The sequence below is a fragment of the Microcebus murinus genome, chromosome 7 (assembly GCF_040939455.1).
Source record: "Microcebus murinus isolate Inina chromosome 7, M.murinus_Inina_mat1.0, whole genome shotgun sequence".
NCBI lineage: Eukaryota > Metazoa > Chordata > Mammalia > Primates > Cheirogaleidae > Microcebus > Microcebus murinus.
Window position 1 is genome coordinate 73360846 of NC_134110.1, and position 27598 is coordinate 73388443.

Sequence of the window (27598 nt, forward strand, 5' to 3'; positions counted from 1 at the left end):
AATGATACATTTAAACATAATACATTGAAATTTTACCTTAAATAAAAATGGACTCCATGGTTCAGATAAATATTGTTAGGCTAGCTAAGAAAAACAATATCCAACTACTGTATGTGCTGTTTACAGTAGGTACTGTGCATAGAAAACAACAATACAGATAGTTGGAAGTATAAGAAAGAAAAATATGTACTATGCAAATTCCAAATAAAAGGAAGAAACCTATTGAAGCAATATTAATACCAAACAAAACATAGTTTTAAGCGAAAAGCATGCCCAAACACAAGTAGTAACACAAAGATACAACAAAAAGATTTTTACTCCACCAATGAGACACACAATCCTAACCTCTCTAACGCCTAACGGTATTAGGACAAAACATAGGAATCATAAATTAACAGACCCACAATGACAAATAAACAAATCAACAATCACAGTAGGAGATTTTTAATGCTTGTTTTTAAAAATCGGTAAGGATATGGGAGATTTAGACAACGCAATTAACAAATTTGACCTAATAGAGACATAGAGAACATTATGTGGTTACACAGAACATATGATTCCCTTTACCTAATGTTTAAATACAGCAAAATTATTACTTATAAATGCATATATAGGTGGTCAAACTACAAAGAACAGTAAGAAAGGGAGAATGATAAAAGTCAAGACAGTGGTTACTTTTGATGGTATGGTGCGGAACAGAGGAGCATCTGGAAGGGACAAATCTGGAGTGAGGTCTTCTTTGGAACTGTCAGTGTTTGATCTGTTGACCTTGTTAGCGGCTTCATAGATGTTCACTTTCTAATCATTTGCCACATTGAAAATTTGTGTCATGCATTTATATTACGTGTGTGTATATATGTATTTTTTTACAGTTTACATTAAAGAAGACAAGATAGATTGAGGCTAAGAAAATATAAGTAATTTACTGAAGATCAATGACATTAACTTATTGAACTAGGATCATAACCCAGGTGTTCTGATTCTCAAATTCCCCTCTGTGCTTTTTTTCCACAGTGAAACCATAAAAATCTTCCTCCTAAAATCCAACTTTTTTGTAACAATCTATGCCAGTTATTTTTTCTGTTTTTTTTTTTAATTATTTCAGAATATTACAGGGGTACACATGCTTTGGTTACATAAATTACCTTTGTATCACCCAAGTCAGAGATACAAGCATGCCCATCCCCCCGGACAGCACAGACCGCACCTGTCACGTGTGAATGTACCCATCCTCCCCGCCCTCCCATCTGCCTGACACCTGATGAATGTTACTTCCCTATGTGCACATAAATGTTGATCGATTAGTACCAATTTAATAGTGATTACATGTGGTGTTTGTTTTTCCATTCTCCTGATACTTCACTTAGAATGATCTCCAGCTCCAACCAGGATAATTCAAGAGGTATTAGTTCACCACTTTTTTATGGCTGAGTAGAACTCCATGGTACACATATACCACATTTTATTAATCCACTCATGTATTGATGAGCACTTGGGTTGTTTCCACATCTTTGCAATTGCGAGTTCTGCTGCTATAAACGTTCAAGTGCGGATGTCTTTTTTATATAATGTCTTTTTTTCCTTTGGGTAAATACCCAGTAGTAGGATTGCTGGATCAAATGGTAGTTTGAATTTTAGTTCTTTGAGGTATCTTCATACTACTTTCCATAGAGAGCCAGTTATTTTTGCACCAAGTAGCCAAGTGGAAAATATAGTTACCTTCCCCTTGTTTTGCTTGAAGCAATTGTTGAAATTAATAGTACAACTAAAGCAACTTCACTCCAGGCACAAAGGGGAACAGTGTAGGGAGGCATCACCTGGCCTTTGGTACTGAACTGTCACTCTTCTCCAGTGTTAATGCTAACTTCCTTCTAGTCCCCAAACCTATCTACACTCGCAAAGCCAAAGTACCATATTAAAACAAGTTCCCATGTTCTTCCCAATTGAAATACTAATTAAAGTTGGTCTTTTAAGTACAAATAAAGGTCTAAATTAAAGACATAGAAAGAGTTATTAAAATAATCTAGCCCCATAAAATCAGACTGAGGGACAGAAAATTATTAGAGCAGAAGGTTATAATTTTTTATCTTTCTGCAGAACATAATACTGCAATGAAATGAAGCAGGCTACATGAATAAGGCTGTTGGTCAAATAGTACTGAATAATTTTGTCTTGGATATATACTAAAAATGGCTTCATATAGAATTTTATCTGAGAATTATTATATAGATGTGTATACTATTATAGATTGTTCTTTTATTATAACTAGAGTATTTTATTTCTATTAACAGACCATTTTGGAAACACACATACACATACATACACCCAATAATTGTAGAAATGTAATTAATTAACAGTAATCTTATATTATCTTAAAATAATCATACCAGGAATGGTAAATCCTGGGCACAGAGGCCACAAGTCCTCCCCTTCCATACACAAGACAGACATTACTGATTCATCACCTCATCCCGCTGATCTGAGCCCGAGCTGCCCCAAGAATCCTTCTCAACCAAGTGCCCACCAATTGACTGGAGTTAGCACAGGAAAGAAAATCTATTGAATGACTATTCAAATAATTTCTTAAAGAATATTCTATGCATAATAATGTGTTGAAATAGAGAATGCTACTTTACTAAAATATTATAGTATAGAAAGAGAAAAAAGCAGAGGCTTTGAGTACAAGAGTCTTGGATATGAATCATGGCTCTGTCATTAATTTACCACGTGGCTTTGGAAAACTCTACCTCCTCTTTAAAAGAATAATAATTGTCAATCTCCCTGAGTTTTTGTTAAAAAAAAAATTTAAGTTTGGGTGCATAGTAAGTGCTCATTAAATGGAGACTCGTATAGTGAGAAGAGCACAAGTTTTGAATCGGAAAGTCCAAAATTTAAATCTTGGCTCTTTTCCTTTGTTGTGACTGTAGATAAGCTATTCTCTCACTCTCAGTCTTTTTCCTTGTTGGCAAAATAAAGATGATAATAATTTCTTTGATGGGCTGTTTTGTAAGGATCAATGTTAACATATGAAAATTTCCCAGAAATTTGTCAAATGTTGACCAACTATAGCTCTTATGTTTCTTTAAATACTACTGTTATTATTCTTTCCTCTCTTCCCTCCACCAAAGACATAGACAGAGAGAGGAGAAGAGAAGAGAAGAGAAGAGAAGAGGAGAGGAGAGGAGAGGAGAGGAGAGGAGAGGAGAGGAGAGGAGAGGAGAGGGGAGGGGAGGGGAGGGGAGGGGAGGGGAGGGGAGGGGAGGGGAGGGGAGGGGAGGGGAGAGGAGGGGAGGGGAGGGGAGGGGAGGGTTGATTTCTTGCTGCACTTGGTACCATGAGCCCAAGCTAGCTAGAGAATGACAGGCCACATGAAAGAGAATCAGGAAGCCAGGTCAAAACCCTGCCAACCACTAGCCTGTGAGTAGAGGCATCCTAAATCAAACAGCTGCCAGTCCCAGCTGACCTGCCTGCTGACCATGAATGTGTGAGAGAACCCAGAGATCAACCCAGCTTGTCCACAGAACTGTTGGATAAACTAAATGACTGTGTTTTTGAGGCATTAAGTGTTAGGATACTTTTTTATGCAGCAATAGATAACTAATTCAGAGATTAAAGCTATTTTCCTTAATCTGACCAAAAAAACAAATACAGTAAATTTACTCCAAAAAAAGCTAATTCTGGAGGATGAACCAAGTTTTATATAAATTCAGCTCAATCTCTTACAATTTATAATCATCTTTCTCTTGCCTGGAATGCTCCCCTCAGCACCCCCATACAACTGAGCTTTTCCCTACTTCCTTCCCTTGGCCCTATATAATTTCATCACAAAGTTTCTACTCAGCCATCAAGAATTGGCTTCCGGAAGTCTTCTGAAAACACCATGCAACAAATAAATAAATTGTTCTATCTTTTGTGCTATACCTGTACAGTGTCCATACCTGTATTACAGTATTAATATAAACATGTATCTATACCCACTTGGGAATTTCCTGACCTCCAAACTAAATGGTGGGGATCAGAAAGCCAGTGTAAGACCTGAGACTATCTGAGACACTCGGTTAAACTTTTTAGAAATACTAATTTGACGATGATGTGTAACACAGATGGTGTCAAGCCCAACGTGGTGCTGCACACCTGTAATCCTAGCACTTTGGAAGGCTGAATTGGGAAGATCGCTTGAGATCAGGAGTTCAAGATCAGCCTGCGCAACACAAGAAGACCTGTCTCCACAAAAAATAGAAGTAGTAGCTGGGCATGGTAGAATGTGCCTGTAGTCCCAGCTACTCAGAAGGCTAACACAGAAGGCTCACTTAAGCCCAGGAATTTGAGGTTTTAGTGACCTTTGATGATGCCACTGCGCTCGAGTCTGGGCAACAGAGAAAGACCCTATCTCAAAAAAAGAAAAAAAGATGGTGTCATCTATAGAAAGAATAGCTGGTAAGACAAAGGATTCATTTCAGATTGAAAGAAACTGAAGGATCATGGCAATTAAATGCAAGAGTCAGCCCTCCATAGCTGTGCATTCTGCATCTGCAGATTCAATCAATAGCAGATCAAAAATATTTGGAAAAAATAAACATAAAAAATAACAATAAAAATAATGCACATTTTTAACAATACAGTATAATAATTATTTACATAGCATTAACATTGTATTAGGTATTATAAATAATCTAGAGATCATTTAAAATACACAGGAGAATGTACATAGGCTATATGCAGACACAACACCATTTTATATACTGGACTTGAGCATCCATAGATTGTGGTATCCACAGCAATCCTGGAACTACTCCCCAGTGGATACCAAGGTATGATGGTACATGATCTTGTATTGGATCCTGGACCAGAAAGGGGAAAGGGACATTTTTCAGACAGTTTATACAAAATCTGTGGATTACATGGTAGTGTTATCAATGTTGATTTCCTGATTTGGAGGTTTGAATGATGGTCATATTTGAGAATGATAGGGCATCATGTTTGCAACCTGCTCTCAGATGTTTCAGGAAAAGATTGGTGATAATCGATATATATATAAAGAGACAGTGAGAGAGATTGAACAAATCCAGTGAACTGTAAAATGTTATCAAACTGGAGAATCTTGATGAAGAAAATACTAACTTCTTTGTAGTGTTCTTACAAAATTTCTGTAATTTTATACTATTTCAAAAGACATGCATACCTTATTTTATTGCACTTCACTTTATTGTGCTTCATAGATAATGTTGTCTCAACTCTGGGTCAAACAAGTCTATTGGTGCCATTTTTCCAACAGCATGTACTCAGTCTGTATCTCTGTGTCACATTTTAGTAATTCTCTCAATATTTCAAATGTTTTTATTACTATTATATCCATTATGGCAATCTGTGGTAAGTGATCTTTGATGTTACTATTGCAATTCTTTGGGGGCACCACGAACTGTGCCCACACAGATGGCAAACAATTGATACACATTGTTCATGGGACTGCTCCACCAACTGGCCCTTCCCCCATTTTTCTCTCTTTCCTCAGGCCTCTCTACTCCCTGAGACACAACAATATTGTCCAATTAATAACTCTACAGTGGCCTGTAAATGTTCAAGTGAAAGAAGAGTTGCATGTCTCTCACTTAAAATCAAAAGCTAGAAATGATTAAGCTTAGTGAGGGACTTGAGATGGACCAAAAGCTAAGTGGTGAATGCAAGTGGTGAATGCAAAAGAAAAGTTCTTGAAGGAAATTAAAAGTGCTACCCCAGTGAACACAAATGATAAGAAAGCAAAACATCCTTATTAGTAATATGGATAATGTGCTAGTGATCTGGATAGATCAAACCAGCCCCAGCATTCCCTTAAGCCAAAGTCTAATCCAGAGTAAGGCTCTAACTCTTCAAAATTCTATGAAGGCTGAGAAAGTTGAAGAAGAAAAGTTGGAAGCTAACAGAGTTTAATTCATGAGGTTTAAGGAAAGAAGTTCTCTCCATAACATAAAAGTACAAGGTGAAGCAACAAGTGCTGCGGTAGAAGCTGCATCAAGTTATCCAGAATATCTAGTTAAGATCATTGATGAAGGTGCCTACACTAAACAACAGATTTTCAATGGAGATGAAACATTGAAAGATGATGCCATCTTGGACTTTCATTGCTAAAGTGAAGTCAATACCTGGCTTCCAAGCTTACAGAGACAGGCTGACTCTCTTATTTGGGGCTAAAGCAGCTGGTGACTTTAAATTGAAGCCAGTGTTCATTCACATTCTGAAAATCCTAGGGTTCTTAAGGATTATACTAAATCTACTCTGCCTATGCTCTATAAATGGAACAACAAAGCCTTGATGACAACATATATATTTACAGTATGGTTTCCTGAATATTTGAAGCCCACTGTTGAGACCTACTGATCAGAAGAAAAAAAGAAAGATTCCTTTCAAAATATTACTGCTCATTGACAATGCACCTAGTCACCCAAAAGTTCTGATGGAGATGTACTAGATGAACAGGACTTTGTAAGAAGTCGATTCTAGCTCTCCTAGATGACTTTGAGGAGTTCACACTTCAGATAGGACATAAATAATGAAACAACTAGAATTAGAAATGGAGTGTAAAGATGTGGCTAAATTGCTTCAATCTCATGATAAAACTTGAATAGATCAGGAGTTGCTTCTTATGGATGAACAAAAACCACTTTTTTTGTTGCTTCTTATGGATGAACAAAAAAAGTGGTTTCTTTGGATGGAATCTACTCCCAGTGAAGATGCTGTGAACATTGTTGAAATGACAACAAAGGATTTAGAATTAGATATAAATGTAGTTGATAAAGTAACAGCAGGGTTTGAGGGGACTGACTCCAATTTTGAAAGAAGATCTACTATGAGTAAAATGCTATCAAACAGCATTGCATGCTATAGAGAAATCTTCTATGAAATGAAGAGTTGATCAATATGCCAAACTTCATTTTTGCCTCGTTTTAAGAAATTGCCACAGCCACCCCAACCTGTAGCAACCACCACCCTGATCAGTCAGCAGCCATCAACATCAAGGCAAGACCCTCCACCAACAAACACGTTGACTCACTGCAGGCTCAGACAATCATCAGCACTTTTAAGCACTGAAGTTATTTTAATCAAGGTATGTGTAATTTTTTAGACATAATGCCATTGCACACTTGGTAGACTATAATATAGTACAAGCATAACTTTTATATGCACTGGGACCAAAAAATTCAGGTGACTCACTTTATTACAATATTGGCCTTATTGTGGTGGTCTGGAACTGAACCTACAATATCTCCAAGGTATGCCTGAAAATTATTTTTTCTTTAATTTCTAACAAGTATATCAGGAGATTCAACATAAGAGATATTTATAAATCAATTTCAGAACTTGTACTCAGTGAAAGCAGTGATTTCCTTGATGTTACAGAAAAATATGGAAAACATTGCTCAAACAAGTTCTCTGCTGAATTCTCCTTTACCTATCATGAGTGGCTTCTAGCGCTTCCCACACACAAGGGCTGGCCATCTAGACTCCTCATTCATTGCTCTGGCCAATTCAGAAGTTATCACAACAGAGCAACATTCTTTAAGGGCTTAGATATGGTGGTTAAAATGGGTATAAAGAAGACGAGATAAGGAGCAGAAATTTGTAAAGGACAAATCAAAGAACCAAATAAATAGCTCATGTAATAAAGATAAGGGAAAAAGTTAAAAGAATGACTGCTATGAACAAAATAGAAAGTCAGAAAAGCTGCTAGACTGGCGGTAAGGAAGGTAAATGTGTTTTTAGGTTGTTTGATCATAAAGTGATCACAAGACATTCTGAACCAAACATCTAGCACACTGTAGGAAACATAAGACTGAAATTCAAGGATAAAATGGATTCTGACATCTAAATAAAGAACTAGTTATCATTCTTAGAAAATTTTCAAATTGCTATATATGATATTCATCCGTCATATCTAACAGACTGATAAAATTTTACCACTGGCAAATTTAATTGTTGAAAAGTAATCACTTCTTCCTGTTGGGCCAAGGATTAATATATTTGCTTTATAAGCATTGGCTCTTATTATTACTGAGATAACCAGCAGCTATTATTCACAAACCAACAACTGCTTTCAATAGGAGATGAATGTATTTTTTTTATTAGAACTAAGAATATCCTGGTATAGTTTAGAAATTCCTAACACATTAGATTCAGATCATTGATAAATTTAGAATATAGAAAACAAAAAAATGCAGTTAAAAGCAGCTTAGCTAGAAAGCTAATTGTATTTAGACAATCTTATTTGCAAATGGCACTGTTAATCTCTTTACATAACAGTAGATCATGATATTCAATTAACTGAAGTGCTTTTAGTTAGTTCACTAGATGATAATAAATAAATAATAAGCAAGCAATGGTAGTCCATAATTGGAACCAAATCCTGAAACAGGCTAATCAACTTTGTAAAAAAAGGTAAAAGAATGAGGAAACTTTAGTTACCCCATCCATATTCACAGAACAAATCCATCACAACCTGATTACTGTTTATGAAATACTAACATAAGGATTTTTTTCAAAACATTTATTCTATTAGTCACAGTCTAAACCAATATAGCATTCATTAGTCACAGATGCCACTAGTTATTAACAATTTCCTGAAGGCATTTTTACCCTTAATATCTGTTACATTCACTGCTCATGCATTTTAATTATAAATTAAAAGCAGTACAAATATTATAATCAAAGAAACAGACAGCATTTCCACTTACTGAACTACCATATTTAAAATCACTTTAGTTTTAGAAATTCTTCATGTCAGCTGAGTTGCATTACAACTAGTTTCATTACACCTGCAGGTGAAAAAAATATATCAAAATACTCTAAATTTGTAATCACACAAAATCATGCTGGCAAATATTTCTAAATAGCGTTATACATATTTTATGAGGGCAAACTTCCTCTAAGTATCATTTGCTGTAAATTCACTTTGTAAGGTCGTTAAATAGTTGATGTCGTCAACTCAAGAAAAATAAATATATTTAGAACTTTTCTTTGGATTTTTGATTTTTTAAATACAATGTTAGTGTTTTGCTAGTCCTACAAAAATTAAAAGAATAAAAATCAGTGCCGTTGGTCTCTTTTGGAAATGATAAGGTCTACAGCTTATGTATAATATAGAAAATATTGTGTATATATTTCATATTTGTTGTTAATATTCAACAGCAGTTTAACAGATCTTTGTTACATGTCTCCTAACGGCACTGTGCTGGCCAGATAAACTGCTACTTACTGTAATATCTTAATTAACTGGATGCTGTCTCTGATGTCTGGAATGTTCTCTCTTTCCGCATCTGCCAGGAGACTTCCTCATCCTTCAAAATTTATCATGAACGTTAGCTCCTCCTCAGAGCTTTACTCTGCATTTTGTAGTCCACTCACACAAAGGGACTCAGTGACCTGCTCTTCTGTGCTAAGGTAACACTGCTCACATACTGCCATTATAGAAGTCGTATGTGACTGTTTACACACCTTCTTTTTCTCTCTGAAGAGCATGAGTGTGTCCAAACAGGTACCATATTTTGGTCAATTCTGTATACCCCACAGCAGCTAGCTGAGAGCTTAAAACACAATAAGAACTCAAATATTTACTGCTCGATAACATTATATGCTTTAATAAATAGACCACTTTAAAATTTAGTGCTTCCAGAAACACAATTTGTTTTATTCAGTTAATTAGAAGATATTTGTGCAGCACTTAATCTATACCAGATAATCTTTGTGTGCCATTTATTAGCTTGTGTAATCTTCCCCAAGTCCTAAAGAGCTTGTTATTCTAGCTTCCACTTTATAGATGAGGACATAAACCCCATTCACAGGTGACCTGACAACATGCCTAATGCTTTTCCTCTAAAGTCTTATAATTGAAAAAATGCTCATAATTTAATCATCTACTTTCCTGCCTTACTAAGTATAATATATTCAGTGTAGTGAATTTTTCATGAGTCAGCTAATGTTCACATTTGTTATCAGTTTATTTTCTTCGCCTAAAAATAAATATCTCCCCAAACCTGAGATGGAGGGAGACTTCTGGTTTTCTGCCTTCAAGTTATTGCTTGAGGTTATCTACTGAAAACCAGTTACTTGATTTATACTCAGTGGTCACTCTTCTCTTATTGAAATAATATTCAGACTATTTGAATTTCATTCAGAGGGTTCTCAGAGAATGGCTTAAATGTTTCTTTCTGGTAGACATAGGTGAAAATATAACCTTAGTTGGTTTTGTAGCCTTTGTTTGTTTCCAAGAGTCTATGAGAAAGAAAAAAAAGCTCCAAACCCATGTTCCGTCCCAGAAACAGAGGAGATTGTGATTTGAGAAAGTCCTTTTCATCCAAAATCACTCCCCCAAGAGAATGTCTGAAATCCCATCACTAAAGATTTCTTCAAAGAAAGATAGCATTTCTCAAACCTGCTTCCTATTAAGTGAAAACTTTATTGGAACCTCTAGCATTGATTTTAATAATTTTATATGAATGATATTTAAATATATTCATACCTGAAACTAGATACAAACTCCATTTGCTTATAATTCTGATAGAACTATAAAGCTAAAGCCTATTTGTAAATTTAACATAAAATTTAAAAATATGGCTAATGCTCCACTGAAACCAAATCACCAGTTACAAGAATATGGTACTGTTTGCTAATGATGATAATTCTTTTTATTTTAGCATAGCTTTATTACCATCATATTTATATTTTATATATTATATTACTGTGCCATTTATATACCATATATGGTATCTAAGATACCATTTGTTGTATATGCTTCTCTTAGCCTACCCCAAGCCCAGCCTAAGACAGTCTTGCTTGCAATGACTACTAATAAAAAAGCAATGAGCCACAACATCTGAATTCCTTCAGCAAGATTTCCTTCATTTCTTCTTACATACATCATCTGCCACCAATAATCTCCTTATTCTTAACTCAGAGCTAACAGGTAGCCTAGAGCATCATCTTCGTATCATTCATTCAACAAGCATTCATGGAATACCTAGAATACGCCAAGCACTGAGCCATGCACGGGAGATCCGAAGGTGGCCAAAGCTTAGTCTCTGTCTGAAAGAGTTCACACTCCAATAGGGAAAATAGATCTGGAAGTGGCTATAAAATGAGAAGTGACAAAGTAGAGATCTCTGCATGGCACAAGGTACAATAGGGACAACAAAGACAGAATTGTATACACATGTGTCCATGGTGGGGGAAAGGAGAAAAAAAGTGGGAGAAAGAAATACCCATCCTAGACGAAATAGACAAAAAGTAGAACAGCATTTCAGGCAGGTTAGCACATATGAGCAAACACATGCCTAGAGAAGAGAAAAAATCAGAGCAGCTCAAGTTATAGTAAATGATTTATTATGGCAGGAGCCAAAACTGAGGAGAAATAGGGGTTACAGATGAAACCAGAGAATTAGGCAAAGGTCAATGCTAAAGGGCCCAGAATGTCATGGCAAAGAGTTTAGACATTATCCCAAAAGGCAGAAAGAGTGTCTGAGGGGTTTCAGTTAGACATGTGGTCATATTTGTATTGAAGAACAATTGCATTTATTCTCATTGGCATACACTACTTCAATGGCTGTAGCAACTTGGTACAAAAAACTTTAGCATACTATAGGTGAAATTCCAGTGAGCTACTTTACCCAGAATAAGCCACCCTCTTCCTTCCCTTGTTGTCTTCTTTCTGACTGAGAGCCCTTCTGCAGAACAACAATACAAAATCACAGAATTTGCAGTTAGAAGAAAACTTAAATATTATTTTGCCCAATCCTGTCATTTCTAGATTGAGGCGAGAAATTTACCTCAGCTCACATATTTACTAAAGTCAAAAAGAATGACCCAAAATTCATGTCTGACATTCTAAAATTCTTTCCATTTGTCTAGTTTCCAAACTTTGAATCCTCTGATTTAGACAAAATTAAAGTATTCATCTATAATTTTAATGTCCATGTTAATGATATTCTACTATCCAAAATCAGATTGTTAGTGGTATTTTTAATGATTTTTAAAGGTGCTTAAATTAATATCTGTATCACATTTATTCTGACCTGTGATAATACCAAGGGTTGAATTGTCAAAGTAGATTACCCAGGATCACAGATCTTATCTAGCATCAAACTTTATTAATGATTTGATGGATACAGGCCATCATGAGGAGTAGACACCATCAGACACAGCATCCAAAACTATCCATTTTCTTCAATATTCAGCACATTTTGGTTTTGCATTTATAAGTTTTTGAGTGTTGTCTACAAAATAATTTCTCACAAGAGGAAGGTGGTTTAGTTTGGGGACAACTTCATTTCATATTTCCTTACAAAGTTTACATACCTCTCTCCCCATTCTTTAGCCTGTCTGCCATATAAATCCATAAATTCTAGGCTTACTTATGATAAGCAATATAGACATATCAGAAATGTCCTACTAAATAAATTTCATAAATAGGGACTCCCTGGTATGTTTCCACTGGTAAATACTATGAGCAGATTTAAAAGAGTCTGGTGAGATCATTTATTCATCTAAAGGTCCCAAGAAAGGAGAGAATTAGTCACAGGCCTGCTGTTAACACCTTACCTTCTCATGATTTGGCTTTAATGTCTCTATTTTAAGTTCAAAATGTAATCAACTTTAGGATTAGAGGATTATTTGAGAAGTCTCAAAAATGATCCCATACATATTTGATAATTTATTCAGAATTATTTCTGAAGCAATAATAAAACAAAAAAGAAATCTTTGCTTGTAAAATGATAACTACCCATTTTTAAACAAAAATAAGCAGTTTTCTGTTTCTGGGACACATAAGTCAAATCATGTATTCAATTAAGTTATTTATTAGATAAGTTTTCTTTTTGATAAAATAGTTGAATCTAAAATTAAAACTTCTAATTTATTTTAAAAAATCAATAATGGAATTGTGATTTTGATAATATGAAAAAACTAAAGTTCATCCTTCATATTACTTAAATTAAAATATTTTTCTGTATTAACTATAACAAACATACTTTAAAATGGATAACTAGTATCTCAAGGAAATCCCAATACAGAGGGCAAAATGTATTGGATGAGTTGACTCAGGCTGCCCTGGGTATAGGGAATGTGGAGGGTGGCCTTATTGCTTAAAGGCTTTGGTTTTAATTTGAAACTACACAATTTCCATTAAAAACCAAACAAAACCAGGGCCCCTTAAAAAAACGTGCATGCTTGATGAACTAAAATTCCCATCTAACAGCACAGAATATTAAGGAAGTTTGTCTTGCTTCTAGGTAGAGGAAAAAAGTTATCTTTAACAATTCTTAATTTCGTGCCTATGCTTCACACAGGTTTGGGGTCTAAATTTACACACACACACACACACACACACACACACACACACACAGAGTAGAATAAGCAATCTTTTCAGTGATATAGAAACCAACCACCAGAAGAACAAAAGAAGGACGCTTAAAAATAGTGACCTCATGATACAAGCCTTCATGTATGTTTTATTTTTTAATCATTTACATGTATTACTTTGCTTAAAATTAGATAGATAAATATAGGTAGGTGGGTAATTAGAAAGAAAGAAAACAAATAAACCAATGGGCAATGTGATCATATTAAAACAATTCAAATCAACTATGAAGTGTTCTTCAATCCTTTACTCTTAAATTATTCACGAGGGCATTTTGACTCTCTAAAGTTCATAAACAGAGTGCAAATCACCCAAGCAGAAGTGATTTTCTGCTTTTAAGCCAAAGCCCTGACTAGCTAGGGAGTTGCCTGTAGGAATTAACCAGAACAAAATCCTGATTAAACACCTAATTGGCTTGTCTACTAATGAAAAGAAAAACAAAGTACATTTCTCTACCTCCGGACACAGAGTCATAAAAAAAAAAAAACAAAGCTTTTTAAAACCACGTCTAAGAAGATGTTTAAATCACTGACAATAAAATTCAACAAGGTGACGCCTGTAGGAAATAGCGATGGGAAAGAACAAGGTTCTCGTCCGAGCAATCAGTCTCAGCCGTCCACAAAGCAGGTATGTCCTTTACATTCCTAAATAAGATTTGATTCTCATCATTTCTTGTGTGGCAATAGAAGTTAATAAATGCTGTGATATATAAGATCGCTTAGCACTTTTACTTGTTACCATCTGAGTTGTGTACTGTTTGGAGTTTATCTCCATTAAATTATATATATACTGTAGGTCTTTGTTTAAAAACAGAACAAGCAATATTTAGGAGACAATATTAGAATTTTGAAAAGCCAAGTAAAGACTTCTTGTTGCTGATTTTCACTTCTACAATCATCCAAAATGAAATCATTTCTCAAATGTAAATTGACTATATGATTTAGTTTCAACAAAGAATGTCAAGCATCCTGTTCTTAATAAGCCACATTTTAACAATAAATACTCTAAACCAATAGGGAGCCTATTGGTTCTCAATAGGGAGTAATTTTACCACTCTGGATATTTAGCATTATCTGGGGACATTTTTGGTTGTCACAGTTTGTGGATGGGGATGTTACTAGCATCAAGTGGGTAAAATCTACCGATACTGCTAAACACTCTACCCCGTACAGGACAGCCCTCTAAAACACCAAAATTCTCCACTTCAAAATGTTAGTACTGCCAAGGTGGGCCGGGCATGGTGGCTCATGCCTGTAATCCTAGCACTCAGGGAGGCCGAGGCAGGCGGATCATTTGAGCTCAGGAGTTTGAGACCAGCCTGAGCAAGATTGAGACTCCATCTCTACTAAAAAACAGAAATAAATTGGCTGGACAACTAAAACATATATAGAAAAAAATAGCCAGGCATGGTGGAGCATGCCGATAGTCCCAGCTACTCAGGAGGTAGCTCCTGCTGAGGCAGGAGGATTGCTTGAGCCCAAGAGTTTGAGGTTGCTGTGAGCTAGGCTGATGCCATGGCACTCTAGTCCAGGCAGCAGAGTGAGACTCCGTCTAAAAAAAAAAAATACTGCCAAGGTGGAGGAACCCCACTTTAGACAAATATTTTCACAAGTTCTAAGTCTATTCATCTGTAAAATATAGATAATAATATCTGCTCTGTAGCTTTGTTCTGAGAATGAGAGACAGTGTATAGAAACACATAGTAGATACTTTCCAAGTGTCAATGATTATCATTATTAATTATTTGTGTTTTTGTGACAGGTTTAAGTCCAAAGTGATAATTACGAAAGCCATATTTACTTACAACTATCTAGAGGACAATTTCCATGAATTACTTGCTAGAATTACCTAAAAGAGCTGCAAAAGATTTTTAGAGCAATAGTTATTTTCCCATCTGAAAGAGTCAGATGAGAGACGTCAAGTACAAGCAGGAGTGTGCCTCAGGGACTAGGGTAGCGTGGTCTAATGATTCGGGTTTAAATGAGCCGAGAGGATAGACAACACCGAGATTGTTTAACATTAGCCATGGAAAACCCACCTTCCTTTTCTGATTAACATTGACTATCTTTGCAGTAGAAAGGAGATGTAGAGGTTTGTGCTTAGCCTTCCTTCATGAGAGTGCCCTTGATTTCTTTCCAATTCTTCTGTCCAAATAAATAACCCCACACTTTAAAAGTTATTTATGTGTTTAAGAAAATATGGAATGTCACAAATATTGAGCTGGATACTTCACCTAGTCATGCAGCGTTTTGCTTCACAAAAGTCACTACATTCATATTTAACTCTTGCCTACCAAGAGTACATAATGTAGCTACTATATCATTCTCTTGAAGAACATAATAGCTGACACCAGTAACTATGCGTTGAGCAATGTGCTAATCCCTTTTCAGGCACAATTGTGTTTGATCATCACAACAGCATGGGTCCTATTATAATTTGCCACTCATGCACAACTAGCAAGTGACAAAACCTGAACTGGAACCGTGTTTTATCTATCTTCAGCACCCAAGAGCTGAAGAGTTTTTCCAGAACTGGAAAAATATTAGTTGAATCAACCCTTTCAGCTGCTATGTCCACAAGATAAAGGGATGTTAGAGAGAAGGTACAAAAAAAGCAGAAACTCCTTAAAGAGTTCTTTCCCTCAGAAACAGGATTACTAGAGAAGTACTTAACCAGGCACAGGTAGAACAACCCTTAGGTATACCCCATGCCATTCCTGCAGCCATAATTTGTGGATATTAATCATGAAGTCTACTGGCATCAAATTATAATATCTTAAAAGTCATATTTGGGGAATTATTTGCATCTGTTCTTTCCAAGAGCATGGAGCTATAGGAAAAATATATTTTTTCATTTCCAGTTTCAAATATGCTAAATGTTAAATATGACAGAAAGTTAAAATCCTATTTTCTTCCACAGAATATAACCTTTTAAAATGGCATTTAAACAATAAGCCTCTGCAGTACAAATAAATTACTTGAGTCATAAGAAAATAAGGAGGAATAAATAAATTTATAATGTGTTTTTTAAAGTGTCATCCAAAGAGTTCATTCACAAACCAAAATGTCATAGGTTATTTCTACTTATCAATAAACAATAATGCAAGAATGGCAAACTCAGCCTGATCCAACCTCTCTCTCTCCTACTCTAGAATAAGACACTATTCACATAAGTCTACATGTGTACACATAAAGACTATGATGGGAATGTTTATGAATGACATCAAGCATGATGTAAAAGTACTGAACTAAAATCAGAAGGCTTTATCACTATTTATAAATAGTCCTGGATCCATACCTTTCTATGTTCATATGGACTAGCCACTTAATCAATTTCCTATTGAATAGCATAATAACAATAATAGCTGCCTTGCCTAACACATATGGTATCTGTGAGGCTTAAATGAAATCATCCATTTAATTTGTTTTTAGTTTAAAATGCTTCTATGACATACAGTGCCTGTAAATAATGTCAAAACTCCATATCACAACACACAATACTCTCAATGTCCTCCTTGTACCTACCTACTTCTTGCCTCACACTCTATCCCATCCAGCCACTGCTACTGTAGTCTTCCTCCACCTATACACAATCACACCTGTACAATGTTCCTGGAATGTTTTCCAAGTCTTGTCCATCTGGAAAACCAAAATTTCATCTTTGTAAAAATATAATCACTTCCTTTCTCATAGTTTCCTTCCTTTCCCTTCTACTCCAGGAGAACTCATCACTCCATGTTTACACCCCATCTCTATCTTCTACAGACATTGTGGCCTCACCTACATTTTCTTGCACTTACATTTTTGTGTGTTTGTTCCCCCTTCCTAGACTGTGCATAGCTTGAGAGTCCACCTTTCTGTGTTCTTACCTTATATCTTGTCTCATTCTTCTGCTATGGGAACATCTTCAGACACACATTGGCCATGTCCAGCATGGCACAACTATGTTTCAAAGGAAACCTTAGATGAGCATACAAATGATAAGGTAGAAGCAAATAAAATCATGGAAAGAAGACAGAGATCTATGTCTAAAGGGACTAAACAGACTTCTCTCCACCATTTTAAGTTCTACCACTAAAGACCTGGACTGGGACCAACGCTAGGCCTCCCTAGAATTCAGAGAAACATGAGCAAAGGAAATACAGCATCCACACCAACAAAAACAGAAGATTCCTGAGGCCAAAAAGCTGTGAAGGCCGAGGTTGATTATTTCCTAGTAGGCCAACAATGTCCATTTAAGTGCAAGAATCATCACTTTTAGTACATCATAAACAAATGGTCGATATTAATGATAGGATTGATAATTGAGTGGAAAGTGGTGTTACATTTTACATTCAACTTCATTTTTATGTAAATTCATCACACACAAAAAAAATCTCTATTTTTTTTTCCTCAAAGGAAGAAAACAAAGGTGAAAAGAAATCTCTCAAAACCAAGATGATTCCAGTCACAGTGGAAGAGTCACACACCAAAATGCAAGGTCAGAATGCAATCTGTAGAAAAAAGCTAAAAAGTAGCACCGAGACTATTCAAAGATCTTAATGTTTACAAAAACATTATTTCTTCATTTAATCACTCATTCATCTATTCAGTAGACCTTTTTTTATTACCTACCATGGGCTGGGCATGCAGTGGTGCATAATATAGGCCAAGTCTGTGCTAACATGGAGCTTGTATTCTAGAGAAAATGAAACAGATCATATACAAGTAAGCACATAGTAAACAATACAATTTCAGACAATGATAAGGGTTACAAAGACAGTAAAATGGATATGGATTGTACACATTTATTTATTTATTTATTTATTTTTGAGACAGAGTCTCGCTTTGTTGCCCAGGCAAGAGTGAGTGCCGTGGCGTCAGCCTAGCTCACAGCAACCTCAAATTCCTGGGCTCAAGCAATCCTTCTGCCTCAGCCTCCCTAGTAGCTGGGACTACAGGCACGTGCCACCATGCTCGGCTAATTTTTTCTCTATATATTAGTTGGCCAATTAATTTCTTTCTATTTATAGTAGAGACGGGGTCTCTCTTTTGCCCAGGCTGGTTTTGAACTCCTGGACCTTGAGCAACCCACCTGCCTCTGCCTCCCAGAGTGCTAGGATTACAGGCGTGAGCCACCACACCCATCCTGATTATACACATTTAAAGGTTCAGTGCTCACTCCTCTGCCCCCTCCCTCTAAACTCTTCCCATTAAAAGTCCCATCTGCTCCTAAGGCTACCACATTCAGTTCTACGTGAATGATTCCAAATCCATATCAGACCAACTTCTTGTTTAAGACCTTGTTCAGTATTTTCCAACTAACCAGTAGACATGTACACTTGTATGTTCGGCTACATCCCAAAGACAGCATGTTTAAAACTAAATTCCGTATCTTTCCCATCAAAGAAGCTCCCCCTGCTGATTTACTTCTATCTCTGATACTTTCATTCTTTACAGCTCCCAAGCCCAAAATCTCACTCATGTTTTATTCCTCTATCTAGTATGTGCTGAAAAAGAAATTAGTCACCAAATCTCCTTTCATGATGACCTTCAAACCCTCTTCCTTGCTTTCCAATCCCAGCAATATCATCCTAGCTCAGATCCTTATTAGTAACTCATGCCTGCACTACTCGCAGCCTCTCTCAGTGGTCTCTTCCATTTAGAACTCTATTTCACCTTCTTTCCTTTTTATCCAGCCCAAATACCATTACCAGATTTTCCATTAGCTACCACTTTAGCTTACACCTCTGTTCAAGAAACTTAAGTGCCTCCACATTGCCTGCAGGACAAAATCTAAATTCCTCCACCCAACTTTGTAGAACCTAATGCCATCTAGTCCCAGGCCCCCTTTTAGGCCTTCTCTCTTGCTTCTCCTTAGTAAGAACGCTATACCCTAAACAAGAAAATGCAAAAATGAGAGGGGAATCACTGGAACAGAATGTGCCTATGTTAAATAATGAAAACAAAAAAACTATTGCCATAGAACTAGAACAAATGTTTTTCTTTTCATCTATTAGACAGTCTGTGTATGATGATTTTTTAATGGCATTCTATTTGCCTTAAAACAAATACCTGAACTGAGGCACAACTGAATTTTTACTAGCCAGAATTTCCCTTCTCTAAGGAGGAAAAAATAAGAAATACACAAAAATTGCAAGCAAGATTGTATATAAAAAAAAAATCACAAGAAAGGGTTTAAATAAACAAATTGCTATCAAGGAATATCCTCCCAATCAAAAGCACTACTTTGAACAAATGGCCCCACTCTTATTCTACTTGGCTATTCCTATTTAAGAGAAAAGGAAAGGATCTATGTGAAGAAAATAACTGAATTTTACAAGGAGATGTAAAATAAACTTAAATAATTGGAAAGAAATACATTTCCACTCGGGAGGATAATATTTTAAAGATGTTGATTTTTTTCCCTAAATTAATTTATATTCCTATTTTCACAACCTCTTCTCTACCCACTTTAAGCAATACAATTTTTAAAAAAACAAAGGGAAGAAAATTTACTTTCGTTTTCTTGACTTTATTTACTTATTTTTAAGAACAGCTCTGGGTTTTTATTATTCAAATTAGAATGCATAGGAGAATACTTACTTGATCTTATACAGACCAGGTGTTTTTGCCACTATCTTTCTTCTGCATTTTCATCTCAGCCAAGCAGATAGGAAAACATTATCTCCCAAATATATAGTCAGCATTTACTTACCTGAATAGAAAGAAATAAAATAAGTAAATGTCCGGCAATAAGTTTTTCAACATGAATGCAATATAATATTACTTCCTAACTAATGACTTAAGCTTGGCTATTCAGTTGTTAGATTATCTGATTTTAAAATATTTAGTATAATGTGTTAATGAAAGCATTTAATAATCATAAGGCTCTATTTATAATAAAAGTCCATATATATAAAACTTCCACAAATAGAATCATATGCTAAGAGGATAAGTAAAAATGTGTTCTAGCTATTTTCTTTATCACCAGTAGAACATTATTCAATCTTCAAATTATTTTAAAAGGAGAAAGCCCTTCTGTAAATCAAACAAGAATCCTCACTGCATATACTGAAATGTGGTTAACAAATAAAGTATTGAGGAAAAGGGAAATAAACATTCTACAGTAGAAATAAGATCTACATGCACCAAGGAAAAACAAAAAAAACAAAAAAGGCCACAGAATTATCAAAATAATTTAATTCACACTATAATTCTGTTTTACTATGAGTTACTTTATAATAGTGATGGTTTAAATCTACAGTTCTTTGCACAGAAAAATATAGCCTTAATGGCATAAAACCAACGGTCACATGTTTGGAATGACAAGTTTATTCTTATCTTTGTTATACTTTTTTCAAAGTGTATTTGTAAGCTTAAATTTTTCATAGCTGGTAATAAAAAACTCTTTTGTGGAAGTTTCATTTAACAGAGGAGCTATTTGAGTAGGAAGAAAAATATAGTATCATTTAAATCTGCAGACTTAGCATGTCTTCAAAGACTTCAATAGGAATAACCGTTATATTTAAGATATTTTGTCTTGAAAAAGCAAAATTATTAGTGTTTAAAGATAGCCTCCAATACATGCTTGGTATTTTTGTGTTCTTCACTTCAAAACATGCAGGTGCAATGTCATAAAATCTGCAGATGTTGATTTCTGATTATAGAATTCTTATCTTCTGCAGAGCATGGTTTAATTTATATCTGCCATGGAAATGAAGAATGAAACAGATTTTGGATTCAAATAAAGATAACTTACTAACATCCTCTTTTGATTACAATCATCTTTCTTAGGCTTCTACTTCACTGATATTACATTAAATGCTTCCTTAACCAAATGTTTGGTACCAGTAGAGGATATGTAAATGACTAATCTAATGGTTTATGGTGCTCCAAAGTGACCTTATTTGTGTGGAAATGGGTTAAACTTGAGTACTCATAGCTAATATGATGTGGTAAGCTACCTCACATAATAGCCACCCAAAGACTTCCATGCCCTAATCCCTAGATCCATAAATATGTTACCTAGCATGAAAAAAATGCTGATGTTATTAAGGATCTTGAGATGGGAAGATTATTCTGGATTATCCAGACAACCCCAGTGTAATCAAAGGGGCCTTATAAGGTAAAAGAGTCAAAGGCAGAAGAAGGAAATGGAACGATGAAAGCAGAGGTTGGATTGCTACACTCTGGGGGTAAAGGAAGGAACCAGAAATCAAGAAATGCAAGTAGCTTCTAGAATCTGGAAAAGACAAGGAAATGGATTGTGTCCTGAAGCTTCCAGAAGGAATGCTGACCTTCAGATTCTGACATCCAGAACTATAAGATAATAAACTATGTCACATTAAGCCATTAAGTTTGTGGTAATTTGTTAAAGCACCAACAGAAAACTAATACCTATGGCTTTAAAATATTCCATATTTTCCATATTCCAGTAATATATATTACTAATATAAAATGGAATGATTTATTTTTTGATCAAACTCACCAGAATAAAATGGTTGTGAATGAGAAATAAATTAGTTAATATATTAATATGTAAAGCATTGAGCATGGAGATTAGTAAATCCAAAGTTGATAGAAGCCAGACAGACCCCATAAACGAGGACCATGTGTGCCCTGCCTGAGGAGGCCAGAGGCCACTCAGCTCCCCAAATTGCTCCCTCATGAGGATGAGAATCCAGAGATACCAGGTATTCCACCTTGTCTAGAGAGACTACAAATACACATTTTAATTGCCTTCCTCTTTACTCATGCTCCCCATCCTAGTATTTGGTTTGTAAACAGACTACAAATGGGGAAGCTCCCTGGGCCTTCCATGCCAAAGAGCTCTCCACAGCTAAGACTTCTGGGTTCCAAGGCCAGGTCTACAGAGTACCCCAGCCCTCACCCAGACCCCCATCATCTCTCCAAACCAAGCCAGCCTGTGTCTCAGTCAATGCTCAGTTTGGACAGCAATCTAGAAAGCTAAAGACTGCTCTAGAGCTAACACTGCTCTAAAAAAACAAATCCCTTTTTTTTTTTTTAGAAAAAGGGATGGGAAAGAAATCCTGATTTGTTTAAATAGGAAACCACTCTTCAGTCCTTGGCAGTAAGAATCAGCATATATCATTTAATTTGTCCTACACGGAATAGAAAAATAGCCAGACTATCTACTGAAACTTAATTTACAAGAATCAACCAATGCTTCCCTATACAAAACCAACCAGATGATTGGCATGCATGGGAAGTACTACTACAGCTAATTGTAGTACTGTAGTCCACTCCTTATAACTGCCAGTGCTATTCATCAGGCAAAGGATAAGGTGGAATATAGAAACAAACAAAAAGAAATGTATGAAACTTATTGACAAAACTACTCAAGCATGTTTCTCTGCTTCATTCAAACAGAAATTGTCTTATCTAGTAAGCAATTAGAAGTAAATTCTTTCAAAGTGATACCTGATATGATTATAAACAAAGAATAGAGAAATGAATAAACTTAGCATGTAAAGTTTCTAAAAATATAGTCTAGAAAAAAGAGAAATGCCATGTGCTTTCTAATTTGAAACGATGGAAAAAAATTCCTAACCATGCTGGTCTGGCAAGGTCCAGAGACGTAATCAGGGCATCCTCAGTGGCAGGGGCTCATGGTAAGAAAACTTATGGATAACTGGAGCTGAAAAGCCGTTCAGGGGACAGAGACAGCTTAGAGGCTAATTATCTCGCTCATGGTGATGATGGCTTCATGTCTCATGACCACTGTGTTTTCTCTGCATATCTACTCTGGACTGCACTCATTCCCTTGTACTCATTTCCCTGTCCAAATTCCAAAGAGAGTAGTCTGACCGACTTAGATAACAGGCATTGTTCTCACTGGGCATACCACCATGGGGATCACCAGCCAGCTGTGGACAGGCTGCCCTCTTGTGGTCAGGTGCCCAGACGTGTGCACAAATCAGTAACCATTCCTACAAGTCGTAGACAGGTGCCTCACTGAAGAGGGAGCAGAGGGTAGAGCTATATCTATCAGCTAAAAACAGAAGTTAGGCATAGAAAACATACCCTTTTGAATATTGAATAGAAGACCAGACTGACTGACAAAATTACTATTACCTGTTTTAGAAACTAAAAACTAAAGACAATCTAACCAACATGGAAAGGGTGTGTTTTTTCCCTTTAAAATGTCAACTTTTTTGTAGTTTGCATGATTTAAATATATTTGCATAATTCAATTAAACTCTGTGCTTTTAGGCTTCTTTCTGCCAAAGAATATAGCTGACTTGTGGGAAATTGCATTATACTTTCCTTATCCCCAGGATTCTGTTAAATGAATGGAAGCTCTTGCGTTCCCCACATCTGCCAGTGCTATGCAGACCTGGAAGAGTTAATATATCTTTAAAAAAAGAAAAAGAAAAGAAAAAGAAGCAATTTACCCTAGTCTGGCTGGTGGAACATTTTGTGTTTATATTGCATTTTTCTCAAATGGAGTCTTTATCTAATCCTCACAGAAATCCCCAGGACAAAAGTATTTTTCATTTTATGGATGAGGAAACTGTCATAGAAAAGCGACTTACCCAGAGTCACCCAGAGAATTAGTTATGTAAGGATTGCAGCTCTCTATTTGGTACCCAGCTCTGGTAACTCACCACATTCCTTAATACCTATACATAAAATGTGTTTTCTAGATGAGTTATTCTCAATAAAAATGTCCCTGAAACCCAGCATGACATTGAGAGAGGACAGGATTCTTCTATGCTGAGACAATACTAAAGCTATCTTAGATGGATTCACATTCTTTTTTGTTTATTGATTTGTCCATTTCTTTACTTGTGATGATATATCCTAAAGTCAAAACCTTCCTAAATATGAAGATAGCTTCAGGACTTTACAGCACTTTCAGGCTGTCTAGAGGACATCTAAGCTCTGACCCTATGCAAGGACCCTCTTACCCCTTTCCTTACCACAGGCTTAGATTGACTAGAGGCTCCCGAATACCTCCAGCCAAAGGGGCCTTCCCTGCCTCACAAAGCAATGCATTTTCCTGTTAGACGAGTTGTTAGAATGTTTGGGGGTTTTGTTTGTTTTATAAATTCCATTGATGGGTCCTTCTTCTGCCTTCTAGAATATATGAAATAAACATATATATATATATATATATATATCAGCCCTTTAGAGAATTTGAAATAGCTATTAGGTCACTAGTTAATCTTCAATACTTTAGCAAAAAAAAAAAAAAAAGCCTAAATTCCTCATAAGGGATGGTTTCCAGAACTCTGTTCTACTCTGAGTCCTTCTCCTCTAGATTTTTTATAGATTATACATGCACGTCCTAATACAAAATATACCATTTCTCTATTCTTATAAATGACATGTTAGAGTGCTCTTTCATTTTCCATTTTATGTGCATTGGGTAATGTTTGTCAACTTTCTGCATGTCATTTGACGATCTACAAAAATGTAATAAAATTTCAAGTGTGATTAAAGTATTATAGTTAAAATTATTCTAAGTACATTGTATAATCTAGCAACTATGAAATTAACCACAAGCAGAGTCAAAAATACAATTTTGGGTGCCAGAAAATAATCATTAATCATACACTTCTTAAAACCGTGTTATTCAGTCCTTCAACTTCAAATGTTCATTCATTGAGATGAAAATAATAGTATCATTTATGCATCTAATCAAAGTGCACAGACTTAGTATTTATTTCATCTAACATCTAGTTACTCAAGTACTATTGGCCTCTAATGAAAAGAGATTTATTTTTGAGACAATATCCACATGTTTTTGGTGTCTGAAGAGTTAGAAATTCAACCAAATGATATCATCTCCCACACCAAACATTCCAAACAATGAGAGCATTTGTCGTCTTCTCCTTTTTATTTGCATCCAATACAAGCCAACTGAGTGCCTTTCTAATTTACAACTTTATTTCCATGTTAGGTTCAGTCTTTAAATCCTTCCTTTTCCAACATTTATTTAATGTCACTGATAAAATGCAGAAGGTTAATGGGCTTCTGCATCACTTATTTCCTCACTCGAAGAGAGAAGCAGATGTTTCACACCTGCTTGGGTCTCCATGATACGCTGCTATAGGGGCCAAGCAGATTGGAAGTGTATTACACAGGCCCAGTGTGAGATGCTGCCAGGCTCGAGACAGAATCAGCTGGATGTGTGGAGGGCAAACTCAATAGTACTTATTTTTGCACATTCAATAAAAGCAACCATGTCAGAACACTTTGATTCCAGATTTCACTATCTGCCGCAGGCACACATTCCAGGGCAGAATGCGATCGAGTGTACTGATGAGATCTGGCAATTGCTATACAACGTGCAAAGAGCACAGTTGGCAGAGAGACTTACCACTATCCATTTGGGCAGCTATGAAAGAGAGAATCCTGCTGTCCATGTGTGAAGCTGGGAAAAAGTACAATGTGCAGTTGACAAAACTTCACCCAGATGCCAGAGCAAGATTTGCCTTGTATTTTAGATTTTTCTTTCATGATGAGGATGATGCAAACACTCTGACCATCTGTTTCCACAAACAAATAACAGGCTGCATGGATAAAAAGACACCAGCACTGAACTATAGCTGACAGGGATCCTTTTGTTGTTAAGTGCTCATGGGTTTTTCAGTTCTTCTGCTTTGAATCCAAGAATAGGCAATAACTGGTTTCTCATCTTCATCAATAAACTATATTAATGAGGGATTTATTTTGTAATTGAGTGCTTATCCAAAAATCAAATTAGGCTGAAATGAATTTATAAATATCCTAGACTTGTTATAACAGAGGCAGTGTCATTTTAGAAGGGCTTGATAATGTCTAGGGAAGACTTAGTAAGGTGATGAGATCTACTTAGAGTTAATTTAATCCAAATGTTGTGATGATAAACAAATTGAAGAAAAGAACTATTGCAAAGCAGTCGGTCATTTAATTGGTACAAGAAAAAAAACTAATACTGCAAGTGTAATGCACATGCTGTAGCTTGAATGAGCAATGGAGCCAGTATCTGATGCAGCTTATATCCATGTGGCTAAATAAGAAATAGTCAATAAAAGGCTTTTAAGAAATGATGTTTTACAGATTCTGCTTGTTTTATATTCAAGGATTTTTTCAGATTTTAAAAGTCATATTGCATGTTCTATTTCAGTACTGATTTTCTTTTAAGGTAGGTATTCCTAGAAAAATATATGAACACAATCGTCCATAACCTTTTTCGGCCCAGACCCCCTTGAGGAGCCCATAATAACTCTAGATCCTCTCTATGTGAAAAAAGGCATATACAACATACAATCTCAAGGATTTCAATCCACAAAAGCACTAGACATCGTGGCCTGAGAACTTTAAGAACTTTACGTTAAAATATCTTCCAGTAATCGTCCCAGTGTTTGTGGATATAAGAAAAGGATTAGGCCACCTCTTTCTTAGACAGCAATACAATAGGAAAATACAGCTTGATCCAATCATATAGGGAAAACAGATTCTTCAATCTTTTATTCAAAAGCCTAGTAGTACAAAATGATATATTGAAAGTGCTATTTTTTTACTCTGACATCTATTGGATACTAACGAACTCATTAGTGTACCACATGTGCCTGTGTAAAAAGTCCTCTATCCTACAGCTTTCAGTAAGATTCTATACACAGAGCAATATTGCACCTGGAGCACAGTCTTTACACACAGACTTTGAGGATGTGATTATATTGAGGCTACTTTGTATCACAAATAAATTGGGGGCTTTGGGATTTTTTTCTTTTTCATTTAAACATAACAAAAACATAATTAATACTGTGTTTTCTACCTTCTGGCCAAAAATACTATAATTCCAAAGTAAATGTAAGTAGGAGATGCGTGATAAAGAGTCTTGGGAACTCCAGGGGTTTAAACTTTCTTATTCAAAAACTTTTTAAAACTGTAAGTGGTAACTTGATTTTATGACTCCCTTTATTCCTGAAACATATTCCTGAAAAGTTTAGTACTTTGAAAAATTTTTAGATGGATCATAGAAAATTTCATATTAAAGGTCTTGTGTGGTGAAAATTTTTATAGTGATCACACTTGCTTTATCATTTTGGCAAATATAAAATTTTCAATACTAAGTTTGCTTAAATTTTTAAATTATAATGGATTGCAATAAAATAAGAGTAATGATTGGGGCCTTGATTTCCATTTTCTAAGCACAAAACAACCAATTAAAAATAAATTAGAAACCATGGATAATGAATAACCA

The 27598-nt window shown here is 35.6% G+C and overlaps 1 protein-coding gene across 1 annotated transcript in view; it reads left to right on the forward strand.

Moving 5' to 3' along the window:
• The first annotated feature begins 13918 nt into the window (after nucleotides 1-13918).
• CNGB3 (cyclic nucleotide gated channel subunit beta 3) overlaps nucleotides 13919-27598 on the forward strand; it is a 145624-nt gene continuing 131944 nt past the window's right edge. The window contains exons 1-2 of the mRNA XM_076004675.1: nucleotides 13919-14029; nucleotides 17800-17881. Of these exons, the coding sequence (XP_075860790.1) occupies nucleotides 13919-14029; nucleotides 17800-17881 (193 nt within the window). The remainder of the gene's footprint in view (nucleotides 14030-17799; nucleotides 17882-27598) is intronic.